Genomic DNA, 22,395 nt, shown 5'->3' on the forward strand with positions numbered 1-22,395 from the left:
CTTACCAGTAATCCAAGTGAGTGATTAAGGCTTACTAAAATTTTAGGTTCATTAAGTGGAAATTAGCTTGTTACCAGAATTTTATGAAGACCCTGCCTTTACAAATCCTAGATTATTATGCCACTCTGCATAGAAACTTAGATATTAAGAAACCTAGCTGACAGAGCTTTGAGCAAGCCCCGACTGGCCCAGGCAACATCCATGAACAGCTGCAAAGATTGCCTTGCAGGGCTTCCTGGACCACAATGGAACCATTTAGAGGTATTTTCTCTAGGACCATATGCTGTTTATTTTGCCCTTACATTGGAGACTCAAAGTGATGAAGCCATCCTTGTTTCCTACAGTCCCCTGGGATATCTCCATACTTTCTAGTTAAGCACAGGCCGACTTGGAAGAAGGCACATTCTTCTTAACTGTAAAACATGTTTAGCTTAGAGTCTGGAGTTTCTGATTACAGGAGCCTTTCATTCTGTTTGCAGTTTGGTTCCTTCTGGATCCTTGTGGGGAGATAGACAGAAAAGATTACTTCAAAATTCCAACTGCAAAGCTCTGTAGTTCTGTGCCAAGATGATTTCAAGTGGGCTTAGCTCATTTTGCAGCAAACGACTTAATGTCTATCTTCTCATCTTATTTGGATTTTCATTTTTACTTTTCTGCAGCACACCTACAACTATGGGAATATGTGCACACACAGACAATTATTCTCCCTCTCCCTCAACCTATCTATATAGTACTTGACTTTGCATTTTAAAATGGAGAGCATCCCTCACACCCCCACCCCCCCAAAAAACCCCTAAAATGTTGCTCCATCCTGGGGTGGGGAGAAGAGGGTCCTTGGGGGTACCAGTGTGCTCAGATGTCCTCATTAGGAAATAGTAGCCTAAGGAGCATAGTCCTAGCACAGACTCAAAGCCCCCCAGCGACTATGTGGCCTCTTGTGGGGTGGCCACGAGGCGGGGCTTGCCCCAGCACTGTCCCAGCTCTGCTCAGTGTTCTCGGGACAATGGGAAAAGTGTCCGTGTATGTTTTTGGCAGAGGCTGGGGGATGGAAAGGAGGGGATCTTTTCTAAGGAAAATGTCTTAAATTGACATTATATGTGATGATACCAGTCAAAAAGATCATGGAAATTGTTTTTGTCCTTTCTACTTAGGCTGCCGCCCTGGTTCACGTTTATCTAGATGGCTCTGTGCTGGTCACACATGGTGGAATTGAGATGGGGCAGGGCGTCCACACTAAAATGATTCAGGTAAGGATGCAAATAACTGGATTAAGTTGGGTGTGTGCTGGTAAACGTGTTCATGAGAGAGAAACTATGAATGTATATTTTATCTTCCAAAATAAAGGATAGGACACTTTAGCTTTGACAGCTTAAGCTGTTAAACTGTTAGCAGAAACTGGGTAAACAAGCCAATTTTGTAACTGAACCTCCTAAAAGAATGTGGCAGAAGAGTCTCCAGTTTTATTGCTCCAGAAGGTTGCATGTATATTTGCTGCATTCCTTTGGATATTTTAACAATTGAGTTGTCTTTTTTGAATGTTTGCTGAGCAATAAAAAAAAGGTGTAAATTGTGATGTATGGCATTATTTCTTGACCTTTTTATATTAAGGGCTCTGAACAATTGATAATATAAATCACATTTGATATTTTCTCGCCAAACTTTACAGTTTTATTTTGGCTCACTTATTTTAGATAAATTTTAAACTACTGCTTCTATTTTGCTAATCATAATAGCAATCAATTAGTAATCATAATAGTAATTATCAATTATAAAACATTTGGAAGAGGCAGAAAATTAAAACAAACAAACAAAAAGATCCTACACAGTTCCACCACTCAGCAATAATCACTTTCCTGGGGTCTTCCCATTCTGTCTTTTTTTTCTTTTTCAGAAGATTGCTAATATCCTATTTATGTAATTTTGTATTCTGTTTTTCTCACCTATCCTAATGTAGGATGAGCACTGCCTCCTATCATTAAGAGTTCTTTCCAATCATGATTCTTAATGGTTGCATGTGGATATATGTATAATTTATCTAACCATCCCCTAACCGTTGAACACTTAGATGAATATTTTTGTACATTAGCCTGTGATCATATTGATGATTGTTTTCTTAACACAGATTCCCAGATGTGGGATTAGTGGGTCGCAGAGTGTATTTAAAATTGTTTAACTCATGCTCTATTACCAAATTGTTTTCCAGAAAGTGTCCATCTCATTATACCCCTAACCAACACTGAATGTTATGAATTGTTGAAACATTTAAGATAATTTGATAGGTGAATGAAGGTATATCATTTTTGCTTTAATTTACATTTTTCTGATTATAGCGATGTTGAATATGTATTTTCTTTCATGGTATCAGTCACATGAGAATATTTGGGGGGTGAGATTTCAGTGTTTTCCTTATCAAGCCATCAGAGGCCTTTATATTCTAAGCCTGTGCACTCTGTGTAGATGATCTTCTGAGAGCCAAGCGTTGTGGAAGGGCTCTCTATGCTGTGACCTGGTAGAAGTTGTGCACAAACTTTATTAATCCGTCTTACTGGGAGGAAAGAGGAGAATTTTCGATCAGTTAAAGTTAGCAGTATGATTTTGCTCTCCAACACTAAAAATAAAGGAATAATAAATCAGCCAGCTGAGTGCTTGTGTTGGCACGTGGCCCTGGCACCCTCTCCTTCTGTGACCCATGTGTTCATGTTGCTGCTTTTTCAGGGCCATTGTCCTTTCTCATGAGAAGCACTCTTTTCCTGGAGCATCTCCAGATGTGTGAATAGGAAATGGCTATCTCCTATCACTGATAAGGTTGGCTTTGCTAGCGTTTTGCAGGATGTGATGGTAGAAGAGGCCTCAAAGGTGTTGATGTTATGATTATAATGATATGAAGCATTTCTCCCTGCCTTCTCTTGGGTCCTCACCTCCTCTTCCTGATGCTATTGCACACGAGAAAGTCAGAAAAAAAGAGAGTGTGTTCACGGCTTGGGGTACAGTCTAGCTATAGGGTTTTTAGAAAAGAGGAACTTTTCGTGGCTGGAAGAATTTGTGGTTCTGCTCCCTTGTCCCGGCTGTGCATATGAGGGCCCCACACCACCTGTGCTGTGCACAGGTCGATGACTAATCAAAGTATTTGAAAAGAAACTTTCTAAAACCCAGGTGGTCAGCCGTGAATTAAGGATGCTAATGTCAAACATCCACCTGCATGGAACAAGCATGGAAACTGTCCCTAATACAAATGTCTCAGGATGGTCCGTGGTGGCGGATCTCAACGGGTTGGCAGTAAAGGTAAAAATTACTGCTACGGTATCCAAATCATTAACCCTGTCAGGGCCAAATACATGGGTGGAGCTCAAAAATATTGAGAGTTAATTCATCCCTTATCTCCTTCCCCCAGTCTCGGGCTCAGTTGGTGGTATAGCACCCACTGGCTCTCCTGTGCTGGAAATGCCACCTCTTTTCTCCCTCACACCTGACATCTCACTGGTCAGCAAGTCCTTTCAATTCTAATCAGAAATGTCTCTATGTCTTTCCACTTCCATGTTACGTGAATATGGCTTCGAGTCAGACTCCCAGCTCTTGCCAGGGCCACTGCGAGGCTTCTGTCTCCCCACCCCAGTTTCACCCTGCCAGAGTGATCTTCCCCACAAAACCTATCTGACTCTGCCATGTTTGAAAACAGTGGCCAGTGGTTTGCCAACAGTTTTTCTAAGTCCTCACTTCCCAGTGTGGCTTGCGAGGCTACTGTGTTTAAGAGCAGTTCACACTTGACAGCCCCCCCCACACCCACACACTCACCTCCTTATGAAACCTTCCACATCACCTTCTTCCAGGGCTGCTCTCTTACCTCTCTGGGTTCCCATGGACCTTTTAGATAAGTCTGTGGAATGGCACGTTGTTTTGAAATTGCTGTTTGTATGAAATTATGATTATAATTTTAATTAAGAAAATAATCCCTAGGATGCTTGTCAAACTCTTCTAAAACACCTCGAACCCATCACCAGCAAGAATCCTCAAGGAACTTGGAAGGATTGGGTGAGAATCCTGGTTCTCTATGTTTTATGTTAGAAAAAAACAAGGATGGGAGAGAGTGAGATAAGTATGTGTGAATTTATCTGCAGAAAGAGCACTTTAAAAGGTACAACCATTGCATAATGATAAATAAGAGGCCCTTTGGCTTTCAGCATGTGTAAATCCTATCATAGTATGGTGGAGAAACTCTTACATCTTGCATCTGGTAAAATTCTATTAGAGAAAAAGGTGTTCATTTTGCCAGAACTCCTGTTTTAAGCTAGAATTAATGAATGTTTTATGCTATGGAATCTAGGTATTTTCTGGATAATAGCTGAAAATCTGTTTATTCTTCTTTGGATTCCACTGTTCTTAAAATAGAAAATCAATACTAGAATGATGCTGTGACAGTAAAAATCGTATAAGCACTCATTTGGAAATAGGAAGCCAAGCCATCGGATCTGTGTTCAACCAGCGGTAGGCACTCAGTGGAATGGAAATATCCAATGGCTTCCTTTGATCTACTTACAACCTAATTGGAAGAATAAGACACACATTCTAAAGTCAACTAGTAAACTTTTCAAAGTAATAGGTTATAAAGTACCAGCTGGTATGGAATGGATATCCATAAAAGCTGGGAGTGTGTGTGGTACAGACTATTCTAGAATGTCAGTTTGCAACGTTAAAAGCATAGGTCCGGGGGAAATAACAGCTGGGGAGCCCCACTTAGGAATGGTTCCTGCTATTCCGTAGAGCATGCCCTTATTTTATGATTGCTATTTATGGGAGCTCTCAATGCTTTCTGGGCACATTTGTTTCTGCCCTCTGCCCCGTGCTGCCTGAGCCAGTCCTCCACTGTCACGACATGCTGCCATTCAGTCCCCTTTTTTTTCCCGTGGTTGCATTTTCCCACCTCCTTTTTTAGACTTGGGGACTTGGACCTAACCTCCATTTTCCTGTATAGTAGTCAACTGTGTGCACTGCAGAGTCGGGAAACCTTTTGGTGTAAATGGTACTATTCAGCAAAATTATTTCCTTCAACTGAAGCTGTTATGGATACCTGATATTAAAATTAAACATCCAACCAACCATTATTTTCTAAAATGTCCTGTGTTAATAGGCTTAGTCTTTCCAGATAACTCAGTGAATTTCTTCGTAAGCAGAACATGTGTCGACCACTTTAGTCCTCTGTAACATACCACAGCAGTCATTTATTGTGATTATATGGATTGCACAAACGCTGTTACTGAAAGCCATGAACCACAGATGCCAGTGTAGATGGAGAAAGCTGAAAGGAATAAATGAATCTTGGTCTTTCCTAGTTATTACTCCTGATAGCTTTATTTAACACATAGTAAAATTAAAGTTGAAATCTTGAGTGATTCTTTCTTTAGGAATCCTGATTGCATCCTGTCATGCTCTTCCTGTACAGGCACAGACTGCTTTTGATGAAAGCATTAGTCTTTCAGCTATTGGATACTTCAGGTAAGTAGTCCTTTCTATTGCATGCTGTGGAAAATGCAATGGTATCTTGAGAAAGAGTTTCAGTTCTGTTTGCAATTTTGGTAAAAGTTGATTTTGTATCTTCTATTAACCCACTGTTATAAAGTACATTTAGTTGCTAGTTAATCCAAGTGTCCAGGAAGACTTTTGCTGGGAAAAAACACACACACAAATAAAATTCAGCTGAATTGATGATTCAGTCATACCAGGTGGTGTTATAAGGCTCTCTGGGGGTTCATGCTTGGAATCCACAGCAGCGGTTGACTTTTTGTTGAAAATACAATCTATCCCTTAAGTTAAGAAACTGAAGTGGGGGGATGAAAATTAAACTTGCAATAAGAAGGGCCGGCCCATGGCTCATTCAGGAGAGTGTGGTGCTGATAACACCAAGGCCCCGGGTTCGGATCCCATATAGGGATGGCGGGTTCGCTCACTGGGTGAGCGTGGTGCTGACAACACCTAGCCAAGGGTTAAGATACCCTTACCAGTCATCTTTAAAAAACAAAACAAAACAAAAAAACTTGCAATAAGAAAGGCACCATTTCACACCTTCCGGATTGGGAAAAAAGAAATTTGACGATAGCCACGAGTCATCAAGATATGGAAGAATAGGAACTCACGTAATTTGGAAAACAGTTTATCAGATTATTTTAATGAAGAATGACAGCCCTCAGAGAGCAGGGTGATATAGAGTCTTACCTGGTTTTGCCACTTTGCCAGTTGTCATGAAGCTCTGGGGCACTGACTGTCTATCAGGAGTAGTCATTGGGAACATTTTTAGTGGGCACCTCCAGTCTGGGGGAGCAGAGGAGAGAGGGTAGAGAGTCCTGGCAAGCTGCTGGCCTATACTCCTCTTCTACCATCAACATTCATCCAATGTCCTTAAAGAAGAGTTGGGAACAGAGCAGCCATGAGGCCTGATGGTGAGAGACCGGAGCAATGGTAAAGAATGAGAACAAGGGACTGACTGCTCACACAGAAGGTTGAATTCTGGAGCCAGAAAGACAGAGGAAGCAGACATGCATGCACCTGTGCAATAGTGTGTGTTGTAAAATGCAAGCTGAATTCCCCAAATCTGATGATGATAGGATTGTATGATGCAATATTAGCCAAAAGTGATAGGATGGATAATCATAAAGTCAGCAGTTAACTTCCAGGAGTAAGGAGTCATAGGTCAGGAGTAGCTGGGTCTTTCATCAGACAAAGCAAGTTGAATGAGAAGGAACTAAATATTGATGTATTCAACAGACTTATTGAGCAAGCATTATGTGCTAGCACATCATTGTACAAGTGTATTCCTCTGGTTTGCACAGCTCCTTGTGCGTCTGTTTCATCATCTTGGTCTGCAACTGGGGGACTTGGTCACTTAACAACTCTCCTCAAAAATTATGTTTCCTTTAGGGATTATGAGTTAAACATAGACTGGGAGAAAGGTGAAGGCCGTCCTTTCGAATACTTTGTTTATGGAGCTGCCTGTTCCTAGGTTGAAATAGACTGCCTGACGGGGGATCATAAGGTCAGTACTCATGAGAAAGGTCTTCAAGTTGCACTTAAGATGCACCTAAATCCCACATATGCCATCTAGCTGAGGAGACTTGAGTGCGTGCCAGCACCATGTATTTGGCCTAGGGGTGATTTCTCTGTGTTACCAGAAGAAAATAGAAGCTCGGCAATTGCATTGGTGGTATGTTTGCTTCCATGGAAAACAACTGGTGGCCTCCTTTCTTTATTTCCTGGGCTCTTTTAAATGGAATCAGGGAAGAAACCACTTCGAGAAAGCAGTCTAAAGGAGGCTTCCATGTAGACTGTTGGCACAACCAGCAATCCTGACCTTTATGAGAAATGCCATCATATGATCTTAGCATCCATAATCTGCTAACAAGCACCAAGGTCCAGCCCGGGGCAGGCAGTGGCCAGTTTCCTATCTCTTTTACCAGCTAGGTCTTCCATTTTAGATAGCTTAAGAGCATCCTTATGCTTTAAGGGATGCTGTGAGGAGGTACACACACAGATTCTATCTCTCACACACACACGGTCCTGCTTCAAGTACTCACAGAGCTTCTCCTTTTGTACCTGAGCTGTTGGGGGTAGAAGAAGCCACTTAATGATTACTCTCCAATAATAATAAGTGATCATCGATAACATTAAATGGGACTGTGGTATCCTTACAACTGTCATGTGACTGAGCTACCAGTTTAGTGATAATCTGTCGTAAAACCTACCCAGAAGCAAGCTCTCTTTCTTAATATTTCCAAATATCCTTTGTCTCTACATTCTTGGATTGTGATCAGATGTAAGCTTTCATTTAATATGTCCCCAGCAAGTATTTTTTAAAGCTACAATCAGCCTAATTTTTGAAATTACATACACCTTTATTGAACTTGCCTATTCAGGTATCTGGCTTGTCTGGATTCTAACTCAGACTGGATCTCTTTTGGGGAGCCTTGAACTGGTGCAAAACAATTATCACGCAAAGCATGGTTTTCATGTGGAGTATCCTTCTCTATTAGGAAGAGAGGTCTCTCATGCTCACTGATTTCTAAATCTCTTCTCCCTCAAAGAAAATGTTGGTGAAAACTTAATCACTTGGATTTTCTTATATCCTGTATATGTGTTGACTTGTTAGGATCTAAACACAAGGGCTGGCCAGTCAGCTCACTTGGTTAGAGCATGGTGCTGATAACACCAAGGTTAAGGGTTCATAGCCACTTAATGGCCAGCCAGCAAAACCAAAAAAAAAAAAAAAAAATCTAAGAACAAGGTAATAATTAGCCTTGGTATGAAATTTTAAGGTGTGTTCTTATAAATTTTTTTTTTTTTTTTTTTAAAGATGACCGGTAAGGGGGATTCCAACCCCTGACTTGGTGTTGTCAGCACCACGCTCTCCCAAATGAGCCAACTGGCCATCCCTGTATAGGGATCCGAACCCAGCCATGGCGTTATCAGCTTTATAACTTATTTGAACTATCTTAAGAGATGTGCTAAGTAGTCTTATCAGATGCCTTTAAGAAACTATAGCCCAGGGTAGGTATTACCCCTAGACAAAAGGCGAAAATGTGACATTCCACCACAGGTCTTCCCTGGAGGCCTGTTTCTCAGCCATTCTCCTCATGTTGATAGAATTGCCCTTATTCCTGTAAAATTTCTCTCACTTTGAACTGATACCTATATCTTAGTTATCTTTGCTGTGTAACAGTTACCACCAAACTTAGCAGCTGAAAATAGTGTCTGTTAGCCCACACTACTGCTGAGGGTGAGGCATCTGGGAGTGGCTTATCTGGGTGATTGTGGCTCAGGATTTCATGAAACTGTGGTCAAGCTGTTGGCTGGGGCTACAGTCATCTCAAGGCCCAATGTGGGCTGGAAAATCTGCTTCCTAGCTCCATCACATCCTTGTTGACTGGAGTCCTCAGTTTCTCTCTGACTGTTGGCCAGAAGTCTTCATTCCTTGCCACATGGACCTCTCTGTAGGCTGCCTGAGTGTCCTCAGGACATGACCGCTGACTTCCCCCAGAGGTACTGATCTAAAAGAAAGAGAGAGCATCTGATACAGAAGCCATAGCTTTCGTAACCTAATGTCAGAGTGACGTATGATCACTGCTGCCATATCCTATTGGTCATGCAGACTGACCCTGGTAGAGTGTGGGAAGGGGCTGCTTAGGATGTAAATGCCAGGAGGTGGGGACCACTGAGGGCCATCTGGGATGCAGGCTGCCACAGCCTAGACCCACTCTCCCCACCCTAAAGACAATGGCAAACAGCAGTAAGTCCACAGCTTTGAAAGCAGAAGCTTCACTGACATTGCAGACTTCAGAGCACCACCCTTCACCTCCAGTAGAGGTCACTTGTCTCCTGGAAGGCTAATCTTGCTAATTTGGTGTCAAAGAGAATTTTACATTTCATTGTATCTTTAAATAAGAGAAGTGAGTACCTGAAGTTTTATTAGAGTCAAACATTCTGAGTCATTATCTGATTTTCTTAAGAAAAATGTTAGATGAAAATTCCAGGTCAAATAAGGAAACTCCTGGGTTTCTTTGTCTCATTAATTGTTTATAAATAGAATCTGTTTGTCATGGCAGAGACCAATAAAAGAAAGTACATAGTTGCTGGACAGCAAGCCTAGCTGGGCCTGCAGTGCTCCTTCTCATTTGTAGGTTATCAGAGAGCAAGTTGTAATGTCAGATTTATTCTCTCCTTGGCTCCAAAAATGAAAAATTTGGAACAGCAGATGACAGTTGGAAGACTTTTTTTGTTGATGCATTCTGAGCTCTAGGGCTCAGGAGACATCACTCAACCAGTTGTTTTCTGCATGTTGGGTTGTGTGGTTGCCACAGAGTTTTGCAACAGGGATCATGAGGGCCACAGGCGTTTTCTTTTGCTGTGTCATGGTTATGTCTGTGGTAGTGGGTTCAACTCAATCTGTTGCAGCTTGAATCAAAATCAAGTATATATTTTTTCTCCTATTACTTCCAAGAAGGAAAAACAAAACAAAACAAAACAGGGCTTAAGCTGGTTAAGAGTATTTGTGCAACTTAACCCAATAAACTCTGTCAAATAATAAAATTTTTGTTTCTTCTTCCTTCTGAAATAACGTGGCCCAAAGAAAGGCTTTATACCAATGCCAGCCTGGCAGGAACTGTTTCTCAGCTTCTTCTTGTTAAGTCATCTTCATTCGCATAAACATCTTAACTTTTTTTTTTATATTACTAGAATATCAGAACAGACATTGTCATGGATATTGGCTGCAGTATAAATCCAGCCCTCGACATAGGCCAGGTATGTGTAACTAAGTCACCTCGCTTCCTGTTTGTAAAAGCCCAAACTGCCATGGCTACTGCCAGGAAAACAGTCCATGTGGCTAAATCATCATCTTATTTTCCTACTTTTTCAGTCAAAATCTTTCTATTCAGGCCAGCTCAGAACTCAAATTTCTTGCTGTTTAAAAAGGGGAGGGCTGGCTGATTGGCTAACTTGGTTAGAGCGTGGTGTAATAACACCAAGGTTAAGGGTTCGGATCCCTGTACCAGCCAGCCATCAAAAAGATAAATAAAGGTAAATAAATAAATAAAAAGGGGAAGGAAACAAAGATGTTTTAGGTAGTTTTCGAAGAAACATACAGTCTGTAATTGGCAAGCATGACTGAGGCAAGACCAAGCCTCAAAGTGACTGATGACCCCAAGCCTCTGGAATATAAGTGGACTTAGATCCACTGAACCTCAGGCATTTGATGGGCTCTAGCATCAAGGAGTTTAAAGGTGGTTTGGGATAAAAAACCTCAAATAATTAGAGCAGTAGCTATTGATAGGTAGCCTGCAGGCTGACTTCAACCCACAGACATTTTTAATTTAAATTCGAAATAACTGACAAGATTGAAAAATCACAAGTATCTAGCTTCTCTTGAAAACACTGAAATTTTGCCAAAACTAGCCCTGCATTTCCATGAAGCAAAAGTCAGTTGGCTGCATCTTTAGAGAATCACATACTCCCCAATGACGTAGGACTCACCTGGAATCTTTGCACACTTGCTTCACCTGCCTCCAATTTAGCTCACCACCTCCAATTAGAGCATAATCTAATGTCCTCTCCAGCCATGACATTGGGTCACTGGAGAATGGGAAGAATCTATGGGGTGGAGAAGTCAAAGGAGGCTTCAGGGAAGAAGTGGGTGTGGACCAGGTTGTCAAGGGTGGAAGAAGAGTGGAGGAAATCAAACTAAAAACAGACATGAAATTCAGCACACGTTGTGTTCACAACTGGCGACAACGACAGGGCTGACAACTGTGGCGAGTGCCTGCGTCAGGGAGTGAGCCATGAGGCCAGAAAAAGAGAGGAAAGGGCACCATGTAGGTGGAAGCTTTCCGAAGACAGCACTTAACTTAGTGGGTGCAGGCGATTGGACTGGGGAATGGTCTGGAGTTGTAAGAAGATTCATGTAACATCATGGTAGATCCCTGCTCATAGGCAGAAGTGAGAGATGGGGAAGATATGGTCACGGGAAGGAAGTAAACTAAGAAGAGATCCAGAAACCCAAAAAAGGTGTGGAAAGGCAGTTTGGACCACATGCCCACATTTAGAACTGGAGCATTTTAAAGCTGTGAAGGAAGCTTAGAGAGCACACTTCAAGCCCTTCGTATTAAAAGAAAGAAACTGAGTCTAGAGATGTGAGGGTAGCTGACTGGTAAGAGAGGACAGTGGGATGAGATAATGGGATTCTCCAGCCCTGAGAGCCTTTTGCTAGGGTAGTGGGGTCTGTGGACAAATCATCTAGTAAGGTTTTCATCCGCCTTATAAGCAGATAAAATGAGGGTGTTTGGACTACAGGCTCTGTACAAATCATAGCTCTACAAGGGTCTGTGATTTTCATGGCCAAAGCAAGATTAGAACCCAAGTCCCTTGACTTTTAACTTAGTGCTGAATGAGATGTTTAGAAATGCTTTTAGGTAAACTTTTTTTTTTTTTTTTGGTGGCTGGCCAGTAACAAGGATCAAACCCTGGACCTTGGTGTTATCAAAACATGCTCTAAGCAACTGAGCTAACCAGCCAACCCTTAGGTAAACTTTCAGTGACATGCTCCAAGACACCCTGAAAACCTCAAACTGTCATTTAAAAATTCAGACAAACAGCATGAAGTGGAAATGCCACTTACTGTTGACTGTATTTTCTCATATGGGGAATTTTTTTTTTTTTTTTTTTTTTTTTTTTTGCCTCAGATTGAAGGTGCATTTACTCAAGGCATGGGACTTTATACAATAGAGGAACTGCATTATTCTCCTCAGGGTGTACTGTACACTCTTGGTCCCAACCAGTATAAAATCCCTGCCATCTGTGACATCCCCACAGAGCTGAACATTTCTTGATTGCCTCCCTCTCAAAATTCAAATACCCTGTATTCATCTAAGGTAAGCTATGCTGGGCCGAGCCCGTGGTGCACTCGGGAGAGTGCAGCGCTGGGAGCGCAGCAACGCTCCCGCCATGGGTTCGGATCCTATATAGGAATGGCCGCTGCACTCACTGGCTGAGTACCGGTCACGAAAAAAAATAAATAAATAAAACGTAAAAAAATAAATAAATAAAAAGTTTAAAAAAAAAAAAGGTAAGCTATGCTCTGTGAATAAATGTATGTTTATATGATATCTATGGGATGGGGGGAGGGCTACACTCATTTCTTGGTTGTTTGGATTTTTTGCCAGGCTTGCAGAAGAAAATTCCCTATTAAAAATTTTAATTATGAAGTAATTTAACAACATGATATTTTTTAAATATTCCAAATCTTGGAGCCTAACGTGTATTATTGTCATCAGGTTGTATCTGATTATTCATCTTGCAATAATCGTTTTCATGCCTATATGTGTGTGCTTTCTCTATTTGGGATCATTTCCTTAGGCTAAAATTCCAAGAATGAGAATATTGGGTCAGAAGATTAAATTACTTTTTTAGATTAAAAATTTACATATATAGTAGATAATTTTTTTATATGCACATATACGTATATGCACGTAAACACATAGTGAGAAAGAAAGTCATAATCTACTTGACTTGTTTCTCCTTCAGGGTCTGGGAGAGTCTGCGCTATTCCTGGGGTGTTCAGTGTTTTTTGCCATCCATGATGCGGTGAGAGCAGCCCTGCAGGAGACAGGCCTGTTAGGACCACTGAAACTCAGAAGTCCACTGACGCCAGAGAAGATTAGGATGGCCTGTGAAGACAAGTTCACAAAAATGCTACGTTCTGCCCAACAGGAAAAACAATTATAAAATTCTGATTTTTTGACCCTTGTCCTTATGGTCCAGTTTTGTTAGCCACCAGGTTTTCCGTGGAAGAAAAGGTAACAGGAATCCTGAGGACATTTAAGCAGGAGAAGAGCAGAGTGGCCCTTGAACTTGTGCCCTTCAGTTGTGTTTTTTCTTCAGCCTGGCCCTGCTTGGCTTGGAGTGGGGCTCAGTTCTATACTACTTGAAAAAACAAGGTTCATTAGTTTTATGTTCCTCTCTCGTTTTGTTCCCTTCCCAGGGCATCTTGGTCACAAATAGAAGTTCAGAAACTGTGCCCTGAGCCTAGGACACCCAGGCCAGGAATACAGGCCACTCCACCAGTCTGTCTCCATCCAGTCCCACCCCAAACAGGCACTGGGACCCATCCCTGCTGAGCAAACATCTCAGCTCTCTTTGTTGTTTTCAACAATGGGATTTTTAATCGTGGAAGGAAGTCATGATCTTCACAGTTATCCCTCCGGCTATGAGAATGTTATTCCTTATATGGAGGGGAAAGCCCCTCCTATACTCTCTTGCCAGCTGTTTGTGTATCCTTCGTGGGTTTTCCTAAACCCCCAGGAGTCACCTCTTCCACCCTGGAGAAACAGGCTGGCTGCACTTCTCCTCAGTCCCCCTTCATGCGTGAGATGGTCACCAGTCGCCCTCCCCCACGCCGCACCCTCTCCTGGGTGCCTCGGCTCTCACACGCTGCTGTGCCCTGGCCTCTAGTCGTCCTGGTTGCCCGCAGAGGTTTTTAGCCTACTTTCTAATGTTCTGCTGTTTTCACCTCAGTCACAAACATTTTCCAAGTTGTGAGCATCTGAATTCGTTCTTTTATTCTAGATTCCAAGAGATGAGCCTGGATCCTATGTTCCTTGGAATGTACCCATATGAATTAACTACAAGCTTCTGGAGAAAATGGGGCAACTCCTCCCACATAGCAACGTATCCAATCTGAATGCTCTAAGATGCTAGATCTGAAAGACAGATTTTCATAGTTCAGAATGTTGCTTTTCACAGTTCACAGAATGTTGCTTTTATGTGAAGCTGATTTGAAACATTCCACTTAATTTTGATAGATATGCTTATGCAATTTGTAAACCAGTTTAAGTAGTCTAAATACAAATTGGTTTCCTCTAGAGTGATGTTCTCCATTACTCTGTCCCTGAGATCCATCCAGCTAAATGGAACAGATGATGACTTGTATGTGATTCATATTCGGCTTGTATCCACCAGCAGAAATTATACTGTCTATTTTCTAAATAATTTTATTAGTAGTATAAACTGTAAAGATGTCATTTTTTTCATTTGTCCCTATGCTGTCACCCTCCTTTTCTTGTCAGAATGGATACAGACACTGCATCAGTGTCTGTGGGAACAAAGGGAAAAAATCTAATAAAGTCTAATAAAGATAAATTGGACTTCATCAGAACTAAAAAACTTGTGCTTTGAAGGATTCTAGCAAGAAATCGAGAAGAATGGGACTTGTTTAGGTCTTGAAAAACAAACAAGCAAAAGAAATGGAGAAGAAACTGAAAGAGTAGGGGAAAATATTTGCAAATTATATATCTGATAAAGGTCTTATATCCAGAATATATAAAGAACTCTTACAACTCAACAATAAAAAGGCAAAGAACTCAATTTAAAAACGGGCAAAGGAATTGAGTAGACATTTATCTAAAGAAGATATATAAATGGCAATAAGCATGACAGGATACTCAATCTCAGTAGTCATTAAGGAAATGCAAATCCAACCCACAATGAGACAGCATTTGACACACACCGGGATGGCTAGAATCAAGTGATGGACAGTAGGAAGTGCTGACAAAGAAATGGAGAAATGGAACCTTATCCATTGCTTGGGGGAACGTAGAATGGTGTGTACGCCGTGGGAAACAGTTTAGCAGCTCATCAAAAGGTTAAACATAGAGTTATCATGTGACTACTCTTAGGTTGATACCCAAGAGAATTGAAAATATATGTTCATACAAAAACTTGAACACAAATATTCATAGCATTATTCATAACAGCCAAAAAGTGGAAACAACCCAAATTCTTATCAACTGATAAAATGTGATGAGCAAAATGTGGTATATCCATATAGGGGAATTTTATTTAGCCATGCAAAGGAATGAAGCACTGATACGCGCTACCACACGGAGAAACCTTGAAAACATCTAACGGAAAGAAGCCAGACACAAGAGGCCACAGACTGTATGATTCCACCTATACAAAATGTCCAGAAGAGGCAAATTTGTGAAGACAGAGTAGATTAGTGTTGCTGAGGGGAGAAAGCAGCAGGGAGGTGACTGCTAATGGGTATGGGATTTTTTTTAGAAGGTGATAAAAATGTTCTTGAAATAGTGGTGATGTGAACATGCTGAAAGCCACTGGATTGTTCACTTTAAAGGGATGAGTTTTATGGTATGTGAATCATATCTCAATTTTTAAAAAGCAACTGTGGAGAGAAACAGAAAACTTGGGAAAGTCTGGGAAGTTGTGGGAATCATGAGAAATCTATCCTGATGGCCTTCAGAGACGTGGGAACCTCAGGGGGAGGACAGACTGTAAGACATAATCACTGCAAAACTCCATTTCCATTAATGGCAGAGAGAAGTATCTGCACTGAGGCATAAAGTATTAGAGACAATGTACAACACCTTCTCTCTGTCACACCTTCACCTTGGAGACTGTTGTCCCAGGGCCAGGCTAAGATTGTAACAGTCCTTCAATGGCCTCAGACTAATGACTAAGGTCATTCTTGTTATGGCTTCATGAGCCGCTCCCTTTAAAGAGCAGATTTTCTTGTTAATACCACAAATATTTATGGAGCATCTACTGTGTGCCAGGCACTGTTCTAGGCACTTGGGATCTATCAGTAAACAAAATAGACAAAAGATCCCTGTCCTTGTGGAGATCATGTCCTGGTCAGGGATGAGAAACAAAGTAAAAAACATAATAAGTAAATCTCAGAGTGTGATTGATGCTGATGGGTGTTAAGGGAAGGCAGTGAGGAAGACAGGAAGCAGGCTGCAGTCAAAATAGGTCAGGGAGGTCTTGCTGAGGAAATGAGGGTGGGGAGGCTGTGAGCCAAGCAGGTATCCAGAGGAAGAGCATTCCAGGGAGAGAGAGCACTAGAGCAAAGTCCCTCAGGCGGGAGTGTGCTTGGCCTGTTTGTGGAACAGCAATGGGACAAAGGTGACTGGCACAGAGTCTGGAGGTGGGCAGTCATGTGAAACCTTGGGGCCATGGTAAGGACGTGGGCTTTTAATCTGAGCGAATGCAGAGCAGAGAAGTAACATGAACTTCAACTTTAAAGGATCGCCCTGGCTGCTGTGTTGACACAGATTGTAGGAGGGCAAGGGTGGCAGGGCAGACATAGCTCTCCTCTGCTTTCTCCCCTGCTCTGTGGGGGGTGCCTTTGCCTGCTCCTCCTCCTCCAGCCCACCTCTACAAGTGTTGGAATTCCTGAGGGAGCCCCCGGTCCTTTTTCTCGTTGTCTCACACCCTCTCATTGGTGGTGACCTTCTTGACTCCCATGGCTGGGGCTGACTCTCTTGCTCAGTATCTGGCTCTGTAAACCCAACTCTTGCTTTTCATTGCCATTTGGCTGTCTCAAAGGCATCTCGGACTCAACGTGTCCCAAACAGATTTCCTTCTCACTACAGCCATGTTAAAGCTGTTAAGGCATGTTAGGGTTGATTAGCTGGAAGTGGGGGATGATCCTAGGTTCTCTGTTCTCTTTGTGCAGCATCTATTCAGGCAGGAAATCCTGTCAGTCCTACCTCAGAGACAGTTCTTGAATCTGCCTCTCTCTCTTTCCACGGCTGCTATGTTACTCCAACCACCTTCATTTCTCTCTGGCTATTGCAACCGTCTCCTGATTTCCCTGCATTCATTTTGCTTCCCTTCCAAACCTTTCTCCACATACGAATATGGATTTATGGGTATTCAAATATCCATATGAATCCATATCCACATACATGTGATTGTAAGGACACATGTACACACAACACACACACAATATGATCATGTTACACCCTTGCCTAAAACCCTTCAATGGTTTCGTATTCATCCCACCAGGATAATGTCCCAAAGTCCTAAAATGGCATATCTGACCTAGCCCCTGCCTGTCTTGCCAGGTTTCTCTCATGATGCCCTCTTGTACCATCTGCACTTTCTGTGCTTTTTCTCACTTTGGACCCTTTGCCTGTGTCCTCTGCCTGGAAGGTGCTGTCACTACTACCCTGCTTTTGTCTGACTGCTACTATGTAGTGCTGCTACATGGTCACATGCACACAAATAACTTGAGGCTCTTGTGAACATGCAAGTCAAAAGGTTATGCAGGACCAGGAGCAATAAGGTAGGATGGAAGTGGGACATCCAGAATCAAGCACAAGCAGGAGTGGAAGGAAGAAGCAAGTTGCATGAACAGGTAACCCAGATCCTAGTTATCCACTACTGTGGCTTCCTTATCTCCCCTCAGTTCACACTTACAGCTACAGGGCAGAGTGGAGGGTCCTTAAAACAAGCTGATGGAGAAGGAAAAAGTCTGAGCTTGGTTCACAGGTGGGTTGGCTCCATATGTGATCATGAGGCAGATCAGTTATGTGCAGTGTCTGCACTATAGCCCCTCTAGAAGTGGTGAGGGAAAGTTTTCCCAATGGCCAGAGCTTCGGATAGTATACCTGGTTGGCCACTTTATGTGGAAAACAGAAGTGGCCCAAGGTTAGAACATACATGGAGTAGCAGATAGTTTGGCCAGCAGGTCGTGGGGCCTGGGAGGGAGGAGATTGGAAGACTAGGGACAAGAGGCACATGAATGGGCATATGGGAGTGGGTATGATGTGTGAAGATTTTTAATTACAGATTACCACCCCGCAGAAAGCTGCCACCATGAAAGAGTTGCTAAACAACCAAGTAGAAAAAAATGCATGGCCATTTGACATGAACCAGCCTCTGTCATTGGTCATCCCAGTGCCAATACCATGGGTGCAAGAAGAGCCATGATGGCAGGGATGGGCCCAACAGCACGAGCTCCCACTGACCGTGTAGCTACTGCTGCTGCTCATTGTCCAATCTGCTCCAACACAAGCCGAAGCCAATCTGTAAACTGGCACCATCCCTCTAGGAGACCAACTGGCCATTTGGTGGCAAGCTGACTACGGTGAACCCCTTCCATCCTGATTCACCTCAACAGAAATAGATACATTTTCTGGGTAAACGTCTGCCTTTCCTGCCTGCAGGGCCTTAGCCATTACCGCTATCTAAGGTCTTACACATTATTAAATCCACCGTCATAATATCCCATGGAACATCACATCAGACCAAAGGGATCTACTTTACAGCAGAAAGGCAGTGGGTGCACCACTGTGGAACCCGGTGGTCACATCACATGTTGTCCCACCCATAGTGGCTGGTCTGGCAGAGCAGTGGAATGGCCTAGTGAAAGCACAGCTGGACTGCCAGTCAGGAGGCTTATGAGGACAGAGCTCCATCCTCCAGCATGCAGTAGGCTCAAAAACCAAGAACCTTGTACGATGCTATGCCCCCAGGGGACAATTAACAGACTGGCAGAAAATAGTTGGGCATTTATGGCAGATTATGACCAATATCCATTGTATATAATAAAATTCTTCAAATAGATAAAGTTAAAAACATGATATGAGAAAATAGTCAAAAGATAAGAATAAATACAAATGTTCACTCAATGTGTAGCAAGATGGATAACCTCACATAAGAAAAGAGATGCCGGGCCGGCCTGTGGCTCACTCGGGAGAGTGTGGTGCTGATAACACCAAGGCCACGGGTTCGGATCCCATACAGGGATGGCCGGTTGCTCACTGGCTGAGCATGGTGCTGACAACACCAAGTCAAGGGTTAAGATCCCCTTACCGGTCATCTTTTAAAAAAAAAAGAAAAGAAAAGAGATGCCAACTGTCAGCTGTCATTTCCCCACCTACTGGAAAAATGGCTGGTCTGGATAACACTCAGTGCTGGTGAAGGCTGTGGGGAGACACCCTCTCTCATACAGTGATTCTTATACAGTGATTTGTTGTATTAGGACACCCTCTGTAGAGGGCAATTTAGTTGGATCCAGCAGTTCTAATTCCCAATTCTAGGAATTTGTTCAACAGAAATACTTGCTCAAGTGTGCAAAGATGAATACTGAGGATTTTCATTGCAGCATTATTTGTAATAGTGAAATATTAAAAACAACTTAATATAAATCAGTAGAGGACTGTTTAATAAATTATAACAATAATAAGAATAGCTAACATTTACTGAAAGCTTACTATGTGCCATACGCTATTCTAAACACTTTACATGTATTAGCTGATTTAATCCTCATAACAACCCCAGGGGAGATGCTATTATTTTGCACATTTACAGGGAACGCAATTGAGGCATCGAGAACCTAAGTAACTTGGAAAAAAAGCAAATTTTGAAATAGTATGAATAGTTTCTTTTTTTTTTTCTTCACTTTTTAGAAACTAACAAAAATAAGGTGTGTATGTGTATATATTCATATGTGCATGGGAAATTCTGTATGGATACACAAGAATCTGGTAATAGTTAACTCTGAAAAGTAAACATTGGGATGGAGGATTTTCACTTTTTGATTTATACACTTTTGTGTTGATTTTTTTAAAAATAAGCATTCTTTTTATAACTTAATAACAAATCAGTAAACAAATACTCTTAACACCAAGAAACTCGCCTGAGTGCGGTTCATTTGTATGATTCCATTCCATTTCACTGACTAAAGTGAGTGCTTGCTGCTGGCTGTAAGAAGAAAGTTTATTCCAGTGGGTTGCCCCCAGGGTAGGGAGAAGTGTGCATTATGTAAGAGCTAAATTGAGATTAGAGTTCCAAATTGGCTTAAGGGAGGAGCAAAGTGGGAGTAACAGAGGAAGGAGGGTGGGAAATAAGAGGGTTGGGAGCACAGACAGGATTTAATAGGAGGAGAACACTCAGCAGACCCAAGTCAACCCTTCATCCCGTGCTGTAGCCTGCCCCAGGGAGCATGACAGCAAGCCTGTCAAGTGGACACAGCCGCAGGCGGTTTTGATACAATTTCACAAGATTCAGCCAATTATTTTGGCACAACGTCTCATTCTAAGGAGTCAGATGAACTTTTCTTTGTTAATGGAAAAAAAGTAAGTTTTCTACATTGTTATTATTAAATTCATAGGTTCAAGAGACTGATAGAACAGTCACCTGAATCTATGAATTCAGTGATAACAATGTTATTACTGCCGATTTGCTGTATTACTATGACAAACCTATATCAGTCTGTATCTGTAGTTCTTGGGAAAGAGGGAGTACAGAAAGGAGGGAGTAGGGGAGGGAGGGAAAGAGAGACAGAGGCAGACAAAGAGAATCTCTGCAATCATGTAAAAGGATTAGGATTACTAGATGAAAAGCACTTGACTGCACTGACACCTTCAGACTACATTTTGCAATTACAATTGTATTTGTCTCTGTGTGTTAGGTATTGACTTCCCCTTTTCAGGATCTCCTGCAGCTGTCTCTACTTCCCCACTTCCTCCCCCAGCTCTTACTCCTTAAACTTCTGTACCACCACCACCAGGGCCACCACACCCAAACATGCACAAATGAAGAGTCTAAAGTCTTCAGATTATTTGCAAATAATTATAAAAATTTTGACCAGCAAGAATGAAAGACAAGTCATACAGGAAAGCCAGGAATAAACTTCACAGTCAGTTTATATTTTAACACTTTGGCCCTTTAAGCAGGGATTCTTAAATCATTTAAAAGAACAGTCAAGTAATTTTCTGGTTCCACTTTTTTTGAGTTCTTGAGATTTAGCTAAGGCAAAATCCATGACTGGAATGTTCTCTTTGCTTTTCTCTGTCCTTTATGCTGTGCCTGATGTGCAACCCCATATCCTTGTTTTCGGCACCATTGGCAAAGAGGGACTGAGCATTATGGTACTGTGTGCTCTGTACTCCACATGCTACAATGAAGAAAATGGAGGCTCAGGGTGGTTATGTGATATGCCCAAGATCACTCAGCTAACAAACATCAGAGGGACCTTGGCTTCCGTCTGTCTGCTCCCAACATTTGTAGTCTTTTTCCTGCTCCATGTTCCCTCTTCTAAGGAGAGGTCAACTCTCATAGAATCCCTTCACTAAAGGGAACTGCTAGTGGGTTGCACAAATGTTTTCCTGTGGTGCTGAAAGAATGCTATTTGTCTGCTGCTGCCAAGGTCTTGCTTACTTAACTTTTCAAATTTGAGTGAAGAACAAAGAGTATGTTTTGTAAGCAGTGATGAGAATCAAAATCCTTACCTGGATTCTTCACTCCTTTTACTCAATTGTATGAATGCAAGAATTTTTAAAGTGTACAGCTATTTAATATTTTATAACTTTTTATTATTTTCCCCAAACGGCTGTTGTGTTAGAATGCAAATTCTTGTTGGTTGTCCTCTGAAACAAAGCCAAACATTAGTCCGGCCAAAATAAAGCCAAACACAGCACAGTGTTCTGTAATTCTATAATTGCAGAGAGTGATGTTAGATCAAGTCAAGCAAACAAGATCAACAAACGTATTCTAAGTGATTCTTACCATTTGGAAATAAGGGGCCCCAGGAAAACTGTCTTGACCTGTATAATTATTTCCTCTGTGCAGGTCATTGAGAAGAATTCAGACCCTGAGGTAAATTTATTGTTCTGTCTGAGAAAAAACTGTATCCTTTTGTTTGTGTGGGAAAGCAAAGCAAATACAGCACTCTGGGAACTAGTTTCTCTTACAGTTCTAGAACTTTTTCCTTCTATCATGCTTCATTACAAACATTTTGACTGTGTGTAGGGATGGAGGAAAGTATGTGGCTTGTCTCACAAATGGAGTGGTTGGTATATGACAGTGCTTCTCCAATTTAAGCAAGGATAATGATCACCTGGGAGCTTGTTTAAAATGTAGATTTTTCCAGCTTCACCCCCAGAGTCCCCAAGTCACTCTGAGAAATGTTAGTTCATGAGGACCCTTGGCTTGTTGATGGGTATCACATTTATTCATTTATTTTTATTGAAACACAATTGATTATACATATTTGTGGGGTACAGAGTTGAATATCAATACCTGTGTGCAATATGTGATGATCAAATCAGGATA

At 41.8% G+C, this 22,395-nt stretch overlaps 1 protein-coding gene across 1 annotated transcript in view; it reads left to right on the forward strand.

Moving 5' to 3' along the window:
* Window positions 1-14,151, forward strand: part of LOC134369630 (aldehyde oxidase-like) — a 36,768-nt gene extending 22,617 nt beyond the window's left edge. The window contains 9 exon segments of the mRNA XM_063086213.1: window positions 1,152-1,247; window positions 3,154-3,282; window positions 3,955-4,029; window positions 5,438-5,490; window positions 6,910-7,024; window positions 10,219-10,284; window positions 12,219-12,407; window positions 13,060-13,236; window positions 14,101-14,151. Of these exon segments, the coding sequence (XP_062942283.1) occupies window positions 1,152-1,247; window positions 3,154-3,282; window positions 3,955-4,029; window positions 5,438-5,490; window positions 6,910-7,024; window positions 10,219-10,284; window positions 12,219-12,407; window positions 13,060-13,236; window positions 14,101-14,151 (951 nt within the window).
* Window positions 14,152-22,395: the final 8,244 nt, after the last annotated feature.

This window comes from Cynocephalus volans, chromosome 1, assembly GCF_027409185.1.
Source record: "Cynocephalus volans isolate mCynVol1 chromosome 1, mCynVol1.pri, whole genome shotgun sequence".
In the NCBI taxonomy this organism is placed as follows: Eukaryota; Metazoa; Chordata; class Mammalia; order Dermoptera; family Cynocephalidae; genus Cynocephalus; species Cynocephalus volans.